This window comes from Sylvia atricapilla, chromosome 1 (assembly GCF_009819655.1).
Source record: "Sylvia atricapilla isolate bSylAtr1 chromosome 1, bSylAtr1.pri, whole genome shotgun sequence".
NCBI lineage: Eukaryota > Metazoa > Chordata > Aves > Passeriformes > Sylviidae > Sylvia > Sylvia atricapilla.
Window position 1 is genome coordinate 26,006,605 of NC_089140.1, and position 19,938 is coordinate 26,026,542.

A 19,938-nucleotide genomic window follows, 5' to 3' on the forward strand; every position below is an offset into this window, starting at 1 on the left:
AACCATGTGCCCATCTTCCATTGGAACCTGTAGCAGTTATTAATCACTTGCCATTGTCTTTGGATTCTGTGCTTGTGACCCTTTCAGTTCTGCAAGCCAGGACGCTATCTTTGCAGAAACAGGGAAGATATCTAAAGGTTACAATGCATTTCCAAGCTTTAAAAGTAGTCCAATTACATTCTAAAGTCTAATTGGTCTTTTCTCGAAGTCAATTTCTAAGCCCAGAACTTGTGATTCTTTAAAGCCTACTAGCTGATGCTGCTTTGAGGAGGACCTTATTGTTCAAATTGCAAACAGCATCCAAATGGTTGAAATTAAAATTCACTTGTTCACTGTAAAACATTCAATATTCCACTTAAGCTGCTGCACCAATATTACAGAATCAGATGAAAGTCAAATGACTGTGTCTAAAAATCTTAAATGTCAAATTTTAATATACATTTTATCATTTTATTCCCTTTGAAACAGTATCACATGTTCACAGGTGGAATACTTTGGAGTTGGCTTTTTTTCCTTTAATAATAAAATTGCTTAATCCAGACTCCTGTATACTCCTTACTCCTTTCATCTGGATGGCCATAAAGAAAAGGAGCAATCCAAACAGCCTTTCAGAAGGAAATCTCAGTCCCATTGTAGTTAGGAAGTTTGTCCCAGTGGCCTATGGTTGAGGAGGTCAGCTGAAGGGCAAAGAAAGGAGCCCTCAGTTAAGCCAGTGAGACCTTGGATCAGTCTGAACCTTAATAAACATCCATCCTTAAGAACTTTGCCTAGGGAGCCTGCCTAACAATTCAAATAGATGCCACACAGATCAGGCCTTGCTGAATTCACAGGAAGACATTTCAATGGCATGAAGTAAAGAGGAGCCATGCTTGTGGTTCCAGTGGAGCCATGAGCTCCTCCACAGTGCTCCCCTAGACAAGGTATAAGGATCTGGATGAGAAAAACTGGGAGGACCTTCTTCTATTTGATCAGCTGAAGGAATAATTATTCTCCTAGGACTAATTCCTTGTCACTCTAGTATGAAGGCAGTGATTGGAACTCGGGTAAATTGAATCAAGTTATACGTAGAGTTGAATTGCTCTTTCCTGAAGAAATTACATCTTCTCCAGGAGCATGGCCTACCAAAACGTGGCAGATTTTGCTTTTTCTGCTCCATACTAACCTGGCAATTTCATATCTAAGATAAGAGTAACGGTGCTGAGCCTAAACAGCAAGTTATCGCAATGATCAGCAATGTGCGCCACACAGTCTATGGCAAGTTTGTTCTATGCAAAGAGAGCAATATCTATCTAGCAATCTCCTTCTCTCTCTCATGTCTCTCTAGATTGTTTATGAGGTGTGGTTCCAGCCCTAGACTTATGGAGGAGTGAGAGTGGGAGAGATAGGAAGGAAGGAGTTGCAAGGGAAAAGTCAGCTGCAATTTTTTGTTATCCTTTTGAAACAAGAAGTCCCTAGGCAGCTTTAGCATGCACTGCAACACAGAAGCTGTCTGGAGGGGCAGGCTGACAGTGATTCCTCGCAGGCTGCACGCTTCTGTTCAAAGCTGTGACATGAGCATTCTGCATGTCTAGCAGAGTGATGGTGCTGGAAGCATATGGAGGTGTCCATCTTCCAGATGTTTGAGCAGAAATGGCTATGCGGGAGGGCTCTGGTGCAGCTATTTCAAATAGTAGACATTACTTTCCCCATTTCCCTATTCTTTCCCTGCTCCCCTTTTATCCTAGTGTTCCAAACTCAGATCCCCAAATTAAAACAGTATTTTACAGCTTGATGCGGAAGCCTCAATCAGAGATATTAGTTACCCCTATCTGCTCTGAGAGAAGCAAGGATTTGACAGGACAGCTGAAGTCTTCCTTTTGTTTCTCATTTCCCTCTCTGTACAGCTTACTGGCATGCTTCTTGCTTTGGCTTTGGGAAGTGATAAAATCTGAGGTTTGCTATTGAGTTTGGGATCCTGGTAAGGCTTCTCTGTGCTACTGGTATCCTCCCCTTCACCCTGTCTCCATGTCACACTATTAATGATACCATCTAGGGAGGAAGAGTGTATGAAAAACATCCATAAAATTCTTCGTAAAGTAGAAGGAAAACCACTGTGAGACCTTTCCATTTGTATGACAGCTGGCAGGATAAGCCACAGCACCCGACAGGGGCGAGCTTTCCAGCTTCACTCCGAGGGTCTGTCCAGCTACAGGTTCCTGCAAGCGAGGGAAAAGCAACCCTTCCATCCTGGAGCCTGGCTCCCGCAGCCGTCCCCCATCGGGGCTCCGCGATCCTGCCTCCTCCGTGCCTGACTGGCGGGCGCCCGCTACTTCCCAGGCGGAGCAGCGCTGTCGGTGCGCGGGACACCGCTGAGGGAGGTAGAAAAACTAAAATGAAAGGGAAGAAAGAGAAAGCAGGCGCTCTCCCACGCTCCTTTAAGGCAGACAGCCGGCTCCCGCGGGCAGGCAGAGAGGGAAAGGGCTGTGCCCAGGCAGCAGTGCGGGCAGCAGGGAGGCCAGGGAGGGCAGCGCCCGCTCCCGGGCAAAGGCAGGCGGCAGGGCGGATAGGACAGGCGGCAGAGACAGGGTAGGACACACGGCCAGCAGCAGGGACAGGGCAGGCAGCAGGGACAGGGCAGGACACACGGCAGGCAGCAGCGCGGGTAGGGTGGGCAGGGCGGGCAGCGCAAGGCAGCTCGCACCGCCCGGGGAGGGCTCTAATTCATCACCCCGTTCAGCGGAGAGGATGGGACGCCGCTAAACTCCCCTTCCTCCCTCCTCCCTTCCCCCCTCGCCAAGCAAGCTCCCCCCTTCCCCCCCCACCCCCCCTCCGCTGCTCTTTCTCTTTCCCCAAGCAGTGAGCCTCGGACAGTGCTCGGCTCCAGCGCTTTATTTTAAGATGATCGGCCAAGGTCTTTGCAGATAGATTTTATCTGAAGTTAAATAGCAGGCGCTCGTCGCTCACTCGCCAATAAGTCATTTTTAATAGAGACAAATCGCTCTGGACGCCCCGGAGCGCCGGTGCCGCCGCTCCTGCCCGCGCCCCCCGCCGAAGGCGAGCGGGCAGCCCGGGCAGCTCCCTCCTCCCGTAAGTGTCCTGCTCGGCGGATCCAGAGCGCGGCCGTGTGCGGAGAAGGGGAGGCAAGGGGGGGAGAGCCTGCCAGCCGCCCCGCCGCCCTGACAGTGCCTGCGCTGGATGCACAGCGGCCGCGGGACACCTCGGCGCGGAGCGCGGCGAGGAGATGCGCAGGGGTGGTGGGCTGCGCCGCGGCACTCAGCCCCGCTAGGCTCGCCCATGGAGCGTCCCGCGGAGCCCCGTCCGCCGTCGGATCCCCCACGCCGTACGTATCCCCACCGCGGCCCCCCCGCGGCGGCGGGGCTGTCTGCGGGCCGCGGGGGCGGAGAAGGGCTGGGGCCGGGGATGGGGGTCCTCGCCCGTCGGGGCGCCCCGGGGCGCGGTCCCGGCCCGGGGCAAGGCACGGCGCGCCTTTAGGAGAGGCAGAGGGAGGTGGGCGCTTGCAGGGGTAAGCAGAGCCTGCTCGGGCGTCCCGAAGGCAAAGCTCTCTGCCTTGGCTTTAAGCGCCCAGAATCATCCGGAGCCACGATCCCAGCCTCTGCTGTCTCCCCTCTCCGGCGCCACTCCGCTCCCTAGCTCGCTGCCGAGGCTCCGCTGCCAACTGGCGGGCGGCTGCCGCCCTGTCCCCGCCGAGGGCACACAGACAGGCAGGGCTGGCAGTGGCACCCCCGGGCCGTCCCAGCTCACAACACGGGGCTCTTCTGCCCAGTAAAAGGACTGAGCGCCGGGGAGCGCTGCTATAGGCGGTCTGCCGCCACCTCGGACCGTGCGACCACTTTGCTTTGACGCTGGATTAACTAGATTTTAAAAGGGTTTTTTTTTTGTTTCCCCCACCCCCATTCACACACCCCATCTCCTCCTTCTCACCCGCCGCGCCCCCCCCCCCCCCCTTTTCCCTACACACCTCTCTTCCCCCCTTATGCTAAGCCTAACCTTGTCTTGTGGTCATGGGATCTGTAATTTCGTTTTTGTCTAGGCTGGTGAGAGCTCTGCTTGTTCTGTAAAGTGGATGTCAGGTGGATCTATGTTCTGGAAGGAACAAAGAGGCAGCGAAAGCAGCACGGGGGAAGTTTGAGCGGCGAGGATGCAGGCTGTGTACTGGTACGCGGTCCTTCTGCTGCAGCCCACTCTCTACCTGGTGAGTGTCCCCGACCCTTCTCACGGGCCGGGCATTGGGAAGCTCGCTGGGGAGGAGGGCGCCAGCCTGGCGGAGACCGAACAAACTCACGGCAACTACTTACACCCACAGCCAGCTCTGCCCCGTCCTCCCGGGGCCGGGCCGGGGAGGTGCGGGTCCCGGCCGGGAAATCTCGGCGGGGCGCAGACCTGCAACTTCTCCGCGGGGAAGGAGGGCTCCGCTGGGCCGGAGCAGGGTCAGGGTCTCCCGGGCCGCGTCTCCGGGTGCTACCTCCTGGACTGGGTCCCTGGGTCCCTGCGTGGGCACCAGAGCACCGTCGCGGAGGCGCCCGGCCAGGCTGTGGGATGGAGGCAACTTCCTGCCATCTGCTCCCTCCTGAGGGTGGGAGCTCCTCCGGCAGAGAACCCCCTCGGTGTGCCACTCCGGGCGGTGCGGCACAGGCGGGCAGGCACTCGGCGGCGAGCACGGCTAGTATTTTCCGCGATAAGTGTCATTGACTTTCGTAGCGAATCTCCTTTAAGATTACCGCGGGAACACGAGTAAACATCGGCGTTATCTCCTTTCACACACACACACACACATACACACGCACTTTATTCCCGCTACGATTGCAAGGAACAAAAACCAGGCTGACTGGCCCTTTGCAGTCCGCATCCTCTCTCCCTTGTGATACGTTAAGCAGGCAAACGCTTGGCGGCAGCTCATCCCCGTGGCTACAGGGGAGGGAAAAGACCTTTTTCCAGCAGGGTTGCCGAGAGAAGCACGCCGGCGCCCGTGCTGGGCGTGGTGACGGCGGCGGCCCGGCTCCGGTTCGGGCTCCGGCTCCGGCTCCGGTTCGGGCTCCGGCTCCGGCTCGGGCTCCCCGGGCTCCGGGCGCTGCCCGCGCTGCCGCTCCCTGCGCTGCGGCGGCCGCGCCACACGGGGGCGCTGCGGGGCAGCGCGCGCGGCCCCGCGCGGGGCAGCCAATCGGGCGCGGGCCCGGCGCGGGGGGGCGGGGCCGCGCGCGCTCCTCCCGTGCCCGCGCAGCGCCCGCCGCGCCCGGCGCTTCCCGCGCCCGCCCGACGTGCCGCCCTCATCGGGGTCCTGCCTCATCGGGGCCCTGCCCTCATCGGGGCCCTGCCCTCATCGGGGCCCTGCCCTCATCGGGGCCCTGCCCTCATCGGGGCCCTGCCCTCGCCGGGCGATGCCACGTCTGCCGCGGGCGTCTCTCCTCCCTGAGAATTTTATAGCCGGGGTGGGGGTGGAGAGGTGGGGGGAAACGGGGAGAAAAGTGCGTGGCAAATAATCCATCAAAAAGCCGGAGCGAGATCGATACGTCGTGTTAAATTTTAAATGTGTTTGCTGGCAGTTAAACTGCTCTCGACTCATTACAACAACAGTGCTGGATTTATTCTAATGCGCTGCAGTCTGAACAACAAGCGCATTAATTCTCCTTTAATTGTAAACTGGGAGCATTTGAAAACCATTCAGTGTGCAAATTATGCTGATTCAATTACCGTTTAGTTACAGACTTCATTACCTGAATACTTTTTTTTTTTTTTTTTTTTTTTTTTTTTTTTTTTTCTGAGGGCTTGGCATTGCAGAGTGAAGGAGACGATTTTCAAGTTTCCCTCAAAACAATGCAAAATATGATTAAAAAAAAAAAAAGAGAATAAAAGACAAGCTAGGCGGAGGGAATGCGCCCTTCAGCTGGTCCGTGTCTTCTGCCAAAACACTCGGGGAGGATCCAAAGTATTTCCCTAGCATGATTCTTCTTTCTAACTTGATACTTCCACGTTTATGCCAATGTCTCTCTATTCTTTGTATTTCAGGAGTGACTCTGAAAGTTTGCATTAGGCCATCGCATGATAACAAGCTGTTTATTAGCACCGAAGCATGAAGTTTTGATTAAAGCTTTAATGCAGCACCACAAAGCAGCAAGGTGCAGCACTTTGTTGTGCCTATCTGTACGTGCATGTCGCTCTGCGTGGACAAAAGCAGTTTCAATTAGGAATTAAATGCTCAGACTGTTAGGAAGGGTAAATGAAATGGCAGCACAAACAGCTTCCTATCGCGTTTGTTAAAAAAACCCTTTTTGAGAGGGGTTAATAATATAGGTGAGAGGGAAAATAGCCTGTTTCCCCTTCTCCTGAATTAGGTGTTCATGGAGAGTGAACAGCTGCAGTCAGGCTGAGCTGCCGTGAAGTCTTGAAGTCGCTCATTTACAGACACTGTCTGCCTTGTAATTTCTCTTCATGCAGCAAACCGCTGCTCTTTTTTTTTTTTTTTTTTTTCTCCCCCCCCCAATCTCTTTGTAATGAAATCTTAAAAAAAAAAATAGTGCTTCTGCTTTTCTTTCCCTTTTAATAGAGCCATATGCTATCAGCCTTATTACCTGGAATTTATAGGGATCACAGCCGATCTGAATGAGGAGGAATTTTGCTGGGGTAGAGATGGTTCACCATATTATGTTTATTGAAAAGTACATTAGTTGTGCTTTGCGAGGTATATTGTACTTTTTCTCCTTGTTTCGAGCTGTGAAGTGTATTGAAAATGTTATATTTGATTTGCAGTGGTAGTGCATTTCCTTTGGCCTAAATGGGTAACTTGGCACTTATTTGTCAGAATTAGGAGTTAACCGTTAAAGTCCTGCAGTTCTTTTCTTTCTCTATTTATAGAAAGCTGCAGAAAGTGTTCAAACACCTGCACTAGGTCTTATTTACCGCGACACTCCACATCACCGCTGTTCTTTCAAAAGCATCTTAGTCTGATTCTAATGGATGATGTTTCCTTAACTAACAGTGCTGAGCTGAGCTCGAAATCGTCAGTGAAGAAGCACGTAAAGAGTAAAGAAAAAAAACAACACCCGGAGATCGCAGACTCTCATAGAATTGAGTTCTGTTTATAAGAACGCTGGGATTTTACACCATTCCTTTAATGGAAACCTTCTAGTTGTACCTCCGCCTAGTTGCCGGTGAACTTCCAGCCCGACACCACAGGACAATAAAAGGGCAGGCTGTTTCTTTCCATTTCCTCCTTACTTTTTTTATTTTTTCCCCTGTGTGGAAGCAGCAAGCTGTAGAAGTGACTACAGAACGCGCGGGCTGTTAGGAAGGACGGCAAGGATCTTAAGTATTATTTCTCAGAGGGACAGGTCAAGCAGGCCCTCGAAGGAGGAGGCAGATCGTTTCCGTGCCGGCAGCTGCGGAGCCGCTCCGTGCGGCGGGGCCCGGCGGGCTGTGGCCGACAGCTCCCGGCGGCGGTGGGCACTCCCCTCGTCCCGTCCCGTCCCGTCCCGTCCCGTCCCGTCCCGTCCCGTCCCGTCCCGTCCCGTCCCGCCCCGGCCGCCACCCGGGCCCTGCGCATCGTCTGCGGGCGCCGGGCGGCAAAGGGATCGCACACGGCGGGATTTGTTTCACCCCCGCCACGGGCACAGGCTGTACCCCCGCTCGCTCCGGGGAGACCTTCCCGCGCCCTACAAGCATAGAGTGGGTACATGCATCTCCTTTGCTGGGATCATCCCGGCTCCAAGAGACTTCGGCTCATTATTTAGGTGCTCTTTAGCCAGAGTAGCGAGTACGGAACTAAAATCAGTGGGAATTTTGCGTGGCATGCTGCTAGGGTAAGGATCCCTCCCCCCTTTCATCCCCCGCCCGGCTTGTCATCTCCCAGCAAAGTGTTTATTCACCGGTGGGTTTAATTAGGATACGCACCGGAGCCGGGCAGCAGAGTGCTTCAACTCTGTGCAGAACTTAAGCAGCGCAAGAGCAGAAGGAGGGGTGTTTTTTCACCCCGCGGTGAAGGCTGTTCCGCGGCGGGAGCTTTCCTGCGCGGCGCTTTGCCAGAGGAGTGGAACCACGGGACTCACGGGGCACGGTGTTAAACAGGGCGATGGCTTTGGCAGAGGGGCTCTGGAAACAGCCTGCTAACCTTCTCCCTGTGCCGGGCTGGGATTTTAAGGTCTGTTTCACACCGTCACTGTAGCTTGGAGGCCTTCTGACAGCCGAGAGGAGCTTTCCTGCAAAATTGTTGTGAATAATAGAGGTTTAAAATTGTCCTCAGCGGTGGCACACTTGGTACAGTATTTGCTGAGGGGGTAAACAGGGGGTTAGCGGCTCCAGAGTTTGTGTACATTTAATTTCGCTGTGTGTCGCACTGTTTGCGGTCATTTCACCCCGGTTAATGAAAGCTGTGGTGAACGTGAGGAAATATCACGTGCCGGCGAAGAGAAGTTTGTTTTTTTTGCTTCTTTCTTTTTAAAGATTGTTGCTGATTGTGTCCTACTTTGTCATGGAAGAAAATAAACCCAACAAACAAACCCACACCTCTATAGGCAGAAAACAAAAGGAAGAGGAGGCATTGTCCTATCGTAATCACCACCCACAGTATTTTCTCAGAGGCATTTGGTGGTGAATGCATTCGGGTATTGCCTTTTTCCTCCCAAATAGGGATTTCTTTCAATTTTCAAATTGACGTCGAAGGCATGGAGGGCGGGAGAGAGTGCTTGGCGAGCAGGGACAGTAGTGGCTTTTTGTGGGGTGGAGTTTACGTGGCCTTGAGATGCTCCTTCTCCCTCTTTCTAAACGAGTTTGAGAGGCGCTGTAGCGGTGGTGTAAGGGGGAAAAAAACCCCACCCTTTCGGAAGGTAAGACACGGGAATAATAACAGGACCCCGATCTCGTGTAGGTAAAACGAACTTATCTGCGCTCTTGATTTTTTTTTTTTTTTAGGCGGAGCATAGTGTATTCTTTTCCAGGCTTTCTTGCTTCCTAACCTCCAGGGACCTGTGCTAGTTTAAGAAGGGGTTTCCCCGCACTGAAATGTCTTTTTCCTGTTGCTTAGTACACACTATTTTAATTTAGTATATAGTTGGAGAAAGCAATCTGGAATAGATTTACCCTTCTGGAGAGGCACCTGAATATAATCCAATATCCCTGCCTCTCTTCGACTAGCCAAATCTTCCAAGTCGGTACCTAGAGGTATCCATTTTAGCCTCTTTAATATTTCCCTGCATCTCTAAACCGCCATTTTAATTAACAAAAAGCCAATTTCCTAATCGTCTTGGAAAGTGCGGTGAAGCAGGCTAAGAAACCAATTGCTCGGAATAGCCAGCACTTGGAGAAAATGAATATGTAAGCCATCCTACCCTCTCTAGGATTGGCTTCTGTTCTCCCGACTGGGTTTGGGTGAGGTTCTGCTGTGATTTAGCAGATAGTTTAACACCCAGATCGCTCTTCTTGTAAGTCAGCATTAAACCACCTCCTGTGTGCTCTGTAAATACAGCTTTAGCATTTTTTTCATGCAGCAGATTGACATGTTGACGATTCTGCTTTAAGGAATGTGACAATAAAGTGGAAAACCAAAGGCTGGCAAGCACTTCATCAAGGATAAAAAGGTTCTGCTGTAAGGATGTCACTCAATTTATTGTGAAAGTCGAATGAATTACGTTTAATGAAAGTGCTCCCCAGATGAATATTACCAGCAATTTCCTGAGTTGGCTCTGTCAGATTGATATGAGGAAATGCCAACCCATATCAAAAAAGATCTCCAATCTCAATTACTATGCAAGCTTTCGAAGAGCTCCTTTTTATTGATATGATATATATTGGCGGGTTCTCAATGCTGTGCAAACTACTCTCTGTTCAACAGGACAGCACATTTCCCAGTTTATTGTTTAACCCTTCGTTTTTCTGCCTGTTGTGTAAACTTCTGCGAGTGCCCTTTCGGAGGGGAAGTTGCCTCTCACCCTCTTTCCCTTTCTGTGACCCAGAGAGATCAAAGTTGTTTGACTGGCCGACAGCGAGGGCGACGCTCGTTGCAGGAAGTTTGTTCAGCCTGGATGGACAAAGCCGAAGGTCAAGACAAACAGCTCGGCTGAGACAATGGCATCGGATCCTCTCATTTTCAGTGTATTTCTAGGCAACAATCCAGATCACGGTAGTATTTGTTACTGACTAGCAATCCCAATATTCCCGCCCTTTCTTCCTCATTCCTCTAGGACTTCTACGGGCAAATTAGGAATTCACTAAGCCCTCGAAGGGAGAGAAAAGCTCTTATGTCACCTCATCTACATACGAATTGACTTTTCGAGAGGCTTTTCTGTTCTGTTTTAACTACTGTGATGCCGGTCGTTACTCAAGACCACAGCTTCTTTTCCCATAATCCGTCTTGCTGGGCTTGTTGGTGATTGATTCAATCAGATTTGTTCTATCGCTTCCCCACACTCTTTCAATTTTTTTTATCAAAGCAGAGAGACAGTATTGAAGGACAACAGGGTGACTCTCGAAACTCTGCAGCAGGACGGGGTCGTGGTTAATTTCGCACGTGGGGTTGCACTCCTCGCATGAAGCATTAATGAGGAAGCAGAAAGAGCTTGTTCTTTAGTACATGTCGAGTTAGTCTGGCTTCCCATTTTGCCGTTCGTTGCTGGATCTGCACCTTAAACTTACTTCAGAGTACAATTAAGTCTACTTGTTATTTATTTATTTGCTTGTTTGTTTATCTGTTTTTCTAAAGTGTGTTTTTCCCTCCTCTGTCGGAGATGCTGAGTGTTTCGAGCCGCGGACTGCGAGTGCAAGCGCTGCAGGGAAAGCGGGCAAGCTCTGGCAGTGGGGCCGACAGAGGGCCGGCGCTGAGTGTCCCGGTCTCACGGGGTCAGGGCTGGCGCTGGGTGTCCCGGTCTCACGGGGTCAGGGCTGGCGCTGGGTGTCCCGGTCTCACCGGGCCGGGGCCGGCGCTGAGTGTCCCGGTCTCACCGGGCCGGGGCCGGCGCTGAGTGTCCCGGTCTCACCGGGCCGGGGCCGGCGCTGAGTGTCCCGGTCTTACCGGGCCGGGGCTGGCGCTGAGTGTCCCGGTCTCACGGGGTCGGGGCTGGCGCTGAGTGTCGCGGTCTCACCGGGTCAGGGCTGGCGCTGGGTGTCCCGGTCTCACCGGGGCAAGGCTGGCGCTGAGTGTCCCGGTCTTACCGGGCCGGGGCCGGCGCTGAGTGTCCCGGTCTCACGGGGTCGGGGCTGGCGCTGAGTGTCGCGGTCTCACCGGGTCAGGGCTGGCGCTGGGTGTCCCGCTCGGCCGGGCCGGCAGCGCCGTGCAGCAGCACCCTGGAGAGCGCCCGGGGCGGGGCAGCACCGCGGACAGCGCCCGGCCCCGGTCCGCACGGCCGACTGCTCCTCGACAGGCGCCCCGTCCCGGGCTAGGCAAGGGTTCGGGCTGTTGCTGCTTAGGCCTCGTCCTCAACACGCTCTGGACTTAGGGCTTGGCGCTCTGTGTCAGTTTTCCTGAAGGGAGAAGGAGACGAGTGGACCAGCAGATCTGTGTATTTGTTTACTGTTGCTGTTGACTGGCTTTCTCTCAATGGTGAAATCGTAGCTTTATTTTCTGAGGAAAAGCTGGTCAGAGGGACAATACATAAGTATGGGGTAGAACAAGGGTGGTAGAACGAATCTGAGGATAGGAAAGCTGTTCTGAGATGCTCAGGTTTGTCTCATTTTATCCCAGGTCCCGATATTGGAGAGAGACCAGAGATATCCAAAAGCATTGGAGTAAAAAATGAGGTCTGAGGCATGGCTGACACTGAGACATGAGAACAGGGAGTTATTAATTAACAATGACACTTTTTATCCCGTGGGTTGAAGCAGGAGTGTTTCTTAGACACTGTTGATGTAATTTTTGGGGTAGTCACACTCTGAGGCATCTGTGAGGGGCAGCCAGATCTTGCTACCTTCAATTGATTGCGTATGTCCTGGCAGACAGTGCTCAGGGTATCTCCCAGCTCTGCCCTTGCTTTCACGAGGAGATAATCACAGGCAACCACCTCCACCCCTGTAAATCCCCTCTTACTATCGACAGAGCTATCCTCAAGAGCTCTGCTGCCTGAAAAGCACTTGTCAATGAAACAGTGACTTTTGGCAAGGCAGGTATAAGTGAATGACTGATGAAGAGTCCTTCAATAAAGGAATGTGATGGGAATTGACTGGGCTGAGAGGTAAAATAACCCACAATCTCCACCAGCCTTCCAGACAAAACCATAAGCCATTTATTCCTGATCCATATTCTCCCATGAATATCAGTAGTTATTGTGATGCTTTTGCTGGATGTGAACGTTCTCCAGTCGCTTTTGATTACACCACATCCCTGTGTGTGGTGTCTCAAAACTGCATTGTCTGCTGCAGAGATACTGCTTTTATCTCCCAAATGCCACCCTCATTAATGTCAATGTCTCACTGTCCAGCTAGTGACAAATGTCTCAGGGATGCTCATCTGCCTTGCACACTGCGCCATCTCTCCTGCTGCACTGTCTTTTCCTCTCCGAGGAGAGATTAAATAATACTTTCTTCCTTGCCCCCCCTGTGTCTGCTCAAAAAAGTTTTGTCCACTAGTTGGTCTCTGTTCTGTCCATTCAGAAGTCAGTTTTGCCAGTGTCCTCTGGACTATCACCTCTCCTGCTAATCTGTTTGATCACTTTGATGACAGGTTGACTACAGCATGCAAAGATGATCTGCTCTTTCCAAATCTACAGTAATTGTTGAAGGGGGAGAAATTAGGCCTACCAAATGATTATGATATTAGTGCCCTCTTTTCCTCAAATTTCATCTTCTAACCCAGACCTGACACAAAAACCAAAAGAACAAAGAGCTTGGTTGTTTCTTTGTGTGTGTAACCTGGTTATTGTGTGCACAGGAGCACTTGTGAATGCTCTTATTTTGCTGGGCTTTTGAAAACTGTTAACTCAAATATGTTTATGTTATTTCTTAGTGTATTTACTTAAAATTTGGCAATAGCTGTGCGGTAGACTTGTTTTAGAGCAGAGCTGACAGCCAATATAATGCTAGGAAAGAAGTGATCTAATAACCTTAGTTCTTGGAAAGGCATGGAGTTAAATTATATACTATATACATATGCAAATATATTAATTAAGTATTATTCTTATAGTAATATATGAGACATTAGAATTATATTTGTTTATTTAGAAAGAAAATTAAATCTAACCAGTACAGTATCCTCAGCTGAAAAATAAAAGATGCTACTTAGCTTCCTGGTTGGAACATGCTTTGAAATAACAGAAGTAACATTACCAATGATTAGTGACCAGTGTGTTTTATGATCCTCTTTCCCCTTCCCCTGCCCTATGTCAGCCTTGTAATATGTGTGAGTTAACTTTCAGCTGGCACAGTATTTCCTGCACTTGTTTTAGAAGTGCATGTGAGGTACTGAGGAATAGTAAAAAAAGAAGAGGAGAAACATTCTGGCCGTGTATTAAGAACACTGTGGAAAAACAAAGACTCCTCTGCAGCAGATCCTATGCCCTGATCCTGCAGTGTAATACAAGACAGGATTCCATGTAAATCAATGGTTTGTTTACTTGTGTGAGGAGGACAGATTCTGTTTATATTGAAGATTAAGTAGACCATCTCTGCTTGTCACTATTCAGAACCCAGTTAAAATTGAAACTGTAATTGGTAGCTCTTAAAAAATTTTAGCTAATGGAATTTCTGTTATGGGTAGTTCAGACCACCTGTACCATAATATTTATCTGCACAGTCATTTTTATAAGCTATTCTTGATTGAACTTTAGAAAAATAGTCCTTCTGCTAGGCTATTTTGTAAAGAAATGTTGTCATAGGCCTTCAGGTATATAAAACTGCTTGTATAAATTTAATGGACTGCTTTTTATATTTACAACCTCATCCATAGCATTTGAGGTCTTGCAAAATAAGAGATACACGTAAAATAAAAATAATGTTAAGACTGTGTCCTCATGCTTATTGAGGACAATTACTGTCAATAACAGTATTGTAAAATATTGGTGTGCTTAAAATCAGATTGTTAGTTTGTAATTTAACTTTAATTTAGAGTAATTTCTGCTGTCACTTACTGCAACTATTCCGTATTACATACAGAGATTTTTCTTAACATTTATGTGGGGAATGCTTTACACCTTGAGAAGATTTTGTAAGAAATATTGATAGGTAAAACATAGCACTAATGTATAGCACTAATGTAGCTCTGTGGAGGACAACTGCTGAGTGGACAGATCTTTAAGGATCAGGAAGATAAGAAAGACTACAGAGATGTGACATAAAAGATATGCATAATAAATAGTACATGAAAGCCTTCACTGTTTAAAAAGATGGGCTCCATCCTGCTGCCTTCATCTGCAATGATTATTACTTGACAATGTCCACATTTTATATTCCTACTTGTTTCTTCTCCCTGCCTCCACAAACCATGACATTTGCTTAGCTGACTTGCCTGTAGCAGGTGGCAGTGTAGTACGTGTTGCAAGCAGAGGGTAGTGCACCGATACCTTCAGTGGAATCACGTCTGTGAGCGGTCACTTGGAGTGGGTAAAAAATGGCATTATCTGGTCCTTGACAAGGCTGTGGTATGTGTGTATCATCATCTTTTCTTTAGCTTTGTCTGTGCTGACTCAGTGGGACCTCTTGCTGCTTGTCTCCTTCCTCTGTGAACAGCTCTGTGCTCTCTGCTAGCACAAGCCATTGCTATAAGGTACCAAACCACAGACTTGTAAATGTATGGGAATATAGCTTGTGTTTGCATCCTAAATGCACTGAATATTTGATAGCTAGAGCAGACTGTGAGTCTTGGAAAAGTTACTGTGTGGATTAGCAGATTGTAATGATATGGTTCAGTCTTCCAGTGTAATGCAACACAAATGAATATGGAAATGTATGACTAAGTACATTAGAGGAGGTGCTGTTTTTGTTCTCCACAATTTATAGATTATTCTGAAATTGCAGTGTTGTAGCAGACGCTTCAGAGTGAAGGCCAATAGCTTGCAACTACTTTTTAGATGCAAAACACAATCTCGGCTGAAGTCAGGACACTTGCTCACATATGCTTCAGCACTTTACTGAGCTAGGAGAAAGAGAATGCAGTATGGTTTTTGCATTTCTTTTTTTTTTTGGGATATAGAACTTCTTCCATGGAGGAAAAGATAGCATATTCATGTCTTCAAAAATATTGCAGAGTAATGTTTTTGCCAAGAATCTGCTTAATTTACCTCTAGACTAGTTAGAATCCATTACAGCGTTTTTCTATAATCAAGCATTATACTTTTTTACTGCTCCTTATTGTAAAAATATTGTCTTTATTATTTTTGGATAATAATTAATTAAATGGTCAAAATTCCTAAAATTATGGGATAATAATTATTTTTTGGATTGATTTTGAATTTTTTGAGTCATGATTTGTGACTCATTCTGACTTAAGAAGCTCCAGCTTCTGAAGAAATAGTCTAAAAATATAACTTTAAGTATGAAATTAAACTAAGGTTAGAATTTTCAAAGAGATAATTCATGTGTCTTTTTTTTCCTCCTGTAAATGTGTTTTTGAAGTATTCAGAAAGCACCCTTACTACTGTTTAGAATTACAAAGAGATGCAAATGGTGGCATATCTCAGAAAGTCATGTGTGGCCATTTTGCAGAACTATATTTGAGGTCTAAAGTTGAAGTCTAACTGCACTATTGACGTACATTTTTTGCAGACTGCTGCAGATTCTTTTTTTTTTTCTTTCAGAAGAAAAATGTACTGGAATAATGACCATGTAAAGCAAAAAATATAGCCTTATTTATTCTTCCACAAGAAACTTGCATGTTGATTCAAGACCATTCAGGCTCACAAGAACTTTGCCATTGATTTCTTTGGCTGTAAAACGGGGCTTGATAAATATTTCCATTTTTATAAGGTGGTTGAGAATGACATTTCTTTATATTTTAGCTTGATTTTCTTTGTAAAAACTGGCTATGGATACCTAACACAGGAAAAAAGTAGTAAACATTTCTGGTGAACATGAATGTATGCCTATGTGGTATTCATAGCCTGTGGTCTGAGCAACTTAGTCTTTTGTGAAATTAAAAAGAGCTGAGCAGGCTCTACACAATTTTATTTCTAGTATTTTTTTATTCTTTAGTAAATTTACCCAGAAGAATGTCATCCTGTCTTTGGCCTACCATGAGATCCTTCCTGTAGATCCGAGTCCTTTTGTTCTCTGGCAGAATGGCTCCATGGCTGCAGTACTCCTTCACCTAAAGACTGCATGGTTTGTCCCTAAACTTTGATGTTTTAGTTTATCCAAGCAGCACAGTGTTAGTCATCCATGTCTGGCACAAAAACAAACCTGTGCTGCCAGTTGCTACAGGTGGAGGATTTGCTTTAGCTCAACAGGTGGAGCTGTGACTTCATTAGCCTCTTGATTCAAGCTAAAATTAATCTCCCTGAGCAGGTCCCTGACTCAATTTTGCTCAGGTGTTTTACACTCTCTAGCTTTGTACCTACATTTCCACTGCTGATGGAAAGTTTTTAACCTCTTGACCTATAAAACATTTCAGGTAATGAGAAGCATATATGCTTATGTATTCATCAAGAACAGTTAGTTTGTGGGAATGTGGTGGTTCTAGGGAGATTCTATGGGAGTTTCTTTTTTTTTTTTTTTTTTTTTTTACCTCAGCTTCATATATTAATGGAGAAATTAGATGGGGTCTAAATGATATTTCCACTTAGTCCTCTTTGAGCAAGGTCCAGCTTGCATGGTTGATTTTTTGTGACCTATCTTTTTGTTAGATTCTCAAAGATTGTAGAGGTGTTTGGAATAATTCTGTCTTCAGGGTGTTTAAAGGAAACTAGTTCCATTGGAGTTATACAAATAAGATTTATAAAAACAGCAAACATTTTGCTCATATATGCTAAAATTCTCAGAATGAATGAAAGATCATTCTGTGTTGGGAAAATATATCATAGGACAACAAGGGAGTGGCTTGAAATAAGTTGGGATAATAGTGTGAGGATCCATCTATTAAACTTCTTGCTTCTCCAAAGATTTCAATTTTCTGTATTCTCATTTTTTTAAATTCATTTTTACATACATCTGTGTAAACTTGTTTTGTCTGATGAATGTTTAGAGAAAGGTTGTTTTCCTATGGATTTGTGCATTCCTGGGTAAGTCAGTGCTTCAGATGTGACACTAGATGTTCACTATTCGTGTCAGAAGTGTTCCTGATACTGCACTTACAGTGGCAAAGTCAATTAGGGGAACAAAGACAATACTAACTGAAGATTTCAAGTCACAGCATCTCCTGCAAAGAAATATTTATTGTGATTAGATGAAGCAAAGAGCTTCCAAACAAACTCCAGACTAAAATATGCTGAAAACATTCACTGTATGCTTATGAATAAAATAAGCAGAAATCAAAATGGGAGAGGCTTTTTAATGAACAGAAGTATAGGATAAATTAATCAAATAAATTGTTTGCTATTAATAATGTGACCAGCTACAGTAAGATTCCAATAAATATGCCCAATGGGGATGGAAAATCTACAAAACTGAAATTACACTGATGAATTTCTCCTAGTTTCCAATGCCTTCTGAGTATGTATTTAGGAAAAAAAAAGCTGTTGCTATCATAAAGATAGCCTGACAGAAAATGGACTCATCTGTGTTTGGTTTTTTTTTTTTTTTTTTTTTTTTTTAATGGAGATATTTTTCTTTGACAGTGGAAGTAATTTCAAGTTTCTTAAGGACATTAAATGTGTCACTGCTTAGGCAGAGAATTCTTAGCAGAAATATCAGCATAAAAGTGACCTCTACTTTTGCTAGAAGACTCATTGGGAATGGAAGGGAATGCATGTCATTACCTCTCATGCCTGAAAAAACAGGAGGTTAGTCTTTAATGGAATACTGTTGGTTCTAAAATATGAATGAGTCACTGTAGTTGCATAGAAATAACTACAGTAATCAAAAGGCAATCCCAACACAAATTTCTTCTTAGAATTCAAAACAAAATCTCAAAAAACCTAGAATCTGAATAGAGATTCATCCTGTCCCAATTACTTAGCTTTGATGTGTTTTACAACAGTCTGTCTCCATCTCTGAGCCTGGACCTCTATTTCATTCTTGACTACTTACTTCTTGCTTTGTTGGTGTCTCAGTCAATGTTACCCACAAACCTGAAACTCTGAGTTCAGTCACAGGCTTGGTTCAAGGCTAAAGTCCTTACCTGGGATTTTTTTTTCTCATACAATTTTACTGCCATTGAACACAGGAAAAAACCCTCTCAAATGTCCAACAAAATGACTGCAGAAAGTTACTCTTATATGCAATAATTTTTATTTTTCATCTCTTGTATCAAAAATTCTAGCTTTGATTGTTTAAATACTTTATATTACTCCATAATTAATTCACATCAACCATACACTCAAGCTTTGTCTCATGACAGTCTGAATATATTATTTGGACATTTTTCAGTGTGCATGTCCTCACTGAAGAGTACCTTTTCCATGGTTGGTATAAGTCAGACCTGAGCATCCCAGGCTCAGCTGTCAGCTGCATTCACACTTTCAGGCATCCTCTTAGTCAGTTGTAAGAGACTAACAACATATAGCAAAGCTTTGCTCCCAAAGAAAGGACTGCACCTCACATTCAGCTATCACAACAGAATTAGTGTCACCTGTGATAGACTGATGAGTTATATGCCACTACTTCAGCCTAAAATACCGTAACTTTGCTAGTATGCATTCTGTTGACTCACATAGACACACGAAAACAAAAAAATCCAAACCAAGAAAATCCACCAGAACCCGCAAAACCAAAAAGCCAAATAAGGGATGCTGACTCTCAGGAAGCAATTCGAGCTGGGAGTGTAACACCCTAGGCTTATGAAAGATTTGGTAGGGTCGCAGGACTTTTCTGCTCTCCTCTTCTCTGTTTCTTGTTCGTATTTTTCTCATCAGCCCAGTGACTGAAGCTTTTGATAGGGATTTAAGAGATTCAGTTTCTTTACTTCTTCGGGAAATATGAATCCAAACCTTACAATTTGAGGTAATTGCTTTAACCACTGCCTGGTGGAATAATCTGTGGAATTTTCTTGATTTAGCTGGTTCATTTTATTCTGCTTGTTTAATGCAGTCAGGGACTGCTTTAATCTGAAACAGGATCTCATTGTAGGTAAATTCTGAGACATCTGTGTAATTAAGTCTCTCTCTCTCTCTTGCTCTTTGGCCTTATGTATTTGAGTTCATTCATAATGGAAGCACTTCAGATTTTGAGAGCCCTATATCAGAAAAAAGCTTTATTATCATGTGTAAGAAATTCTTGAACCAGAAAGTTGAAAATATGTTGCCTTGCCAATTCTATTCATTGGACATAGTAACAACAGCAAAATAAGGTACATAATTTTAGGAGAATTTATTCTTCAGAAATCTCAGAAAATGTTTAAGTTATTTCATTTTCTTTCTCTGTTTTCTTAGTTTAGACAGTTGTGAATTATGCTTTCAGGAAACATTTCTTAACAGAAATATGTGAGCAGCTAATTCCAGGTTATGAACTTTAACAGGTCCTTTGGACAAAGAGAGTAAGCCTTTCACTGTAGTAATTACAGGCACCTTCTGGATCAAGCCTGAAGGATCTTCCGAGGTTGCTAACAGTAGAGCAGAAGCAGTCCTGATTTTAATCTGCTTGCTGAACATCCATTATCTTCACAGCTACATACAAGTGCAGTTCTTGTCTTACATTTTAAGAAACCCTGTCAATCTGTCAAAGCACAGTAACTAATTAGTAACTAATTGCTTCTAGAAAGCTGTTTATGCGCCCAAGATCCTCAAAGCTTTATTATTTTCCTGAAGAGCAATAGTCATGGTTAGCTGTGGATTCATATTGCTAGCTTGCAACAGGTTGCCAATTTGCAAACCACTACCCTCACTCCCCATTCATTATTTTTAAGCTTATTTTTTCCTTTGTTTGATGAGTTGTATC

At 46.3% G+C, this 19,938-nt stretch overlaps 1 protein-coding gene across 1 annotated transcript in view; it reads left to right on the forward strand.

The window, feature by feature from the left end:
* The first annotated feature begins 4,045 nt into the window (after positions 1-4,045).
* Positions 4,046-19,938, forward strand: part of NXPH1 (neurexophilin 1) — a 138,239-nt gene continuing 122,346 nt past the window's right edge. Inside the window, exon 1 of the mRNA XM_066317957.1 lies at positions 4,046-4,192. Coding sequence (XP_066174054.1) covers positions 4,139-4,192 — 54 coding nt within the window. The 5' untranslated portion in view covers positions 4,046-4,138. The remainder of the gene's footprint in view (positions 4,193-19,938) is intronic.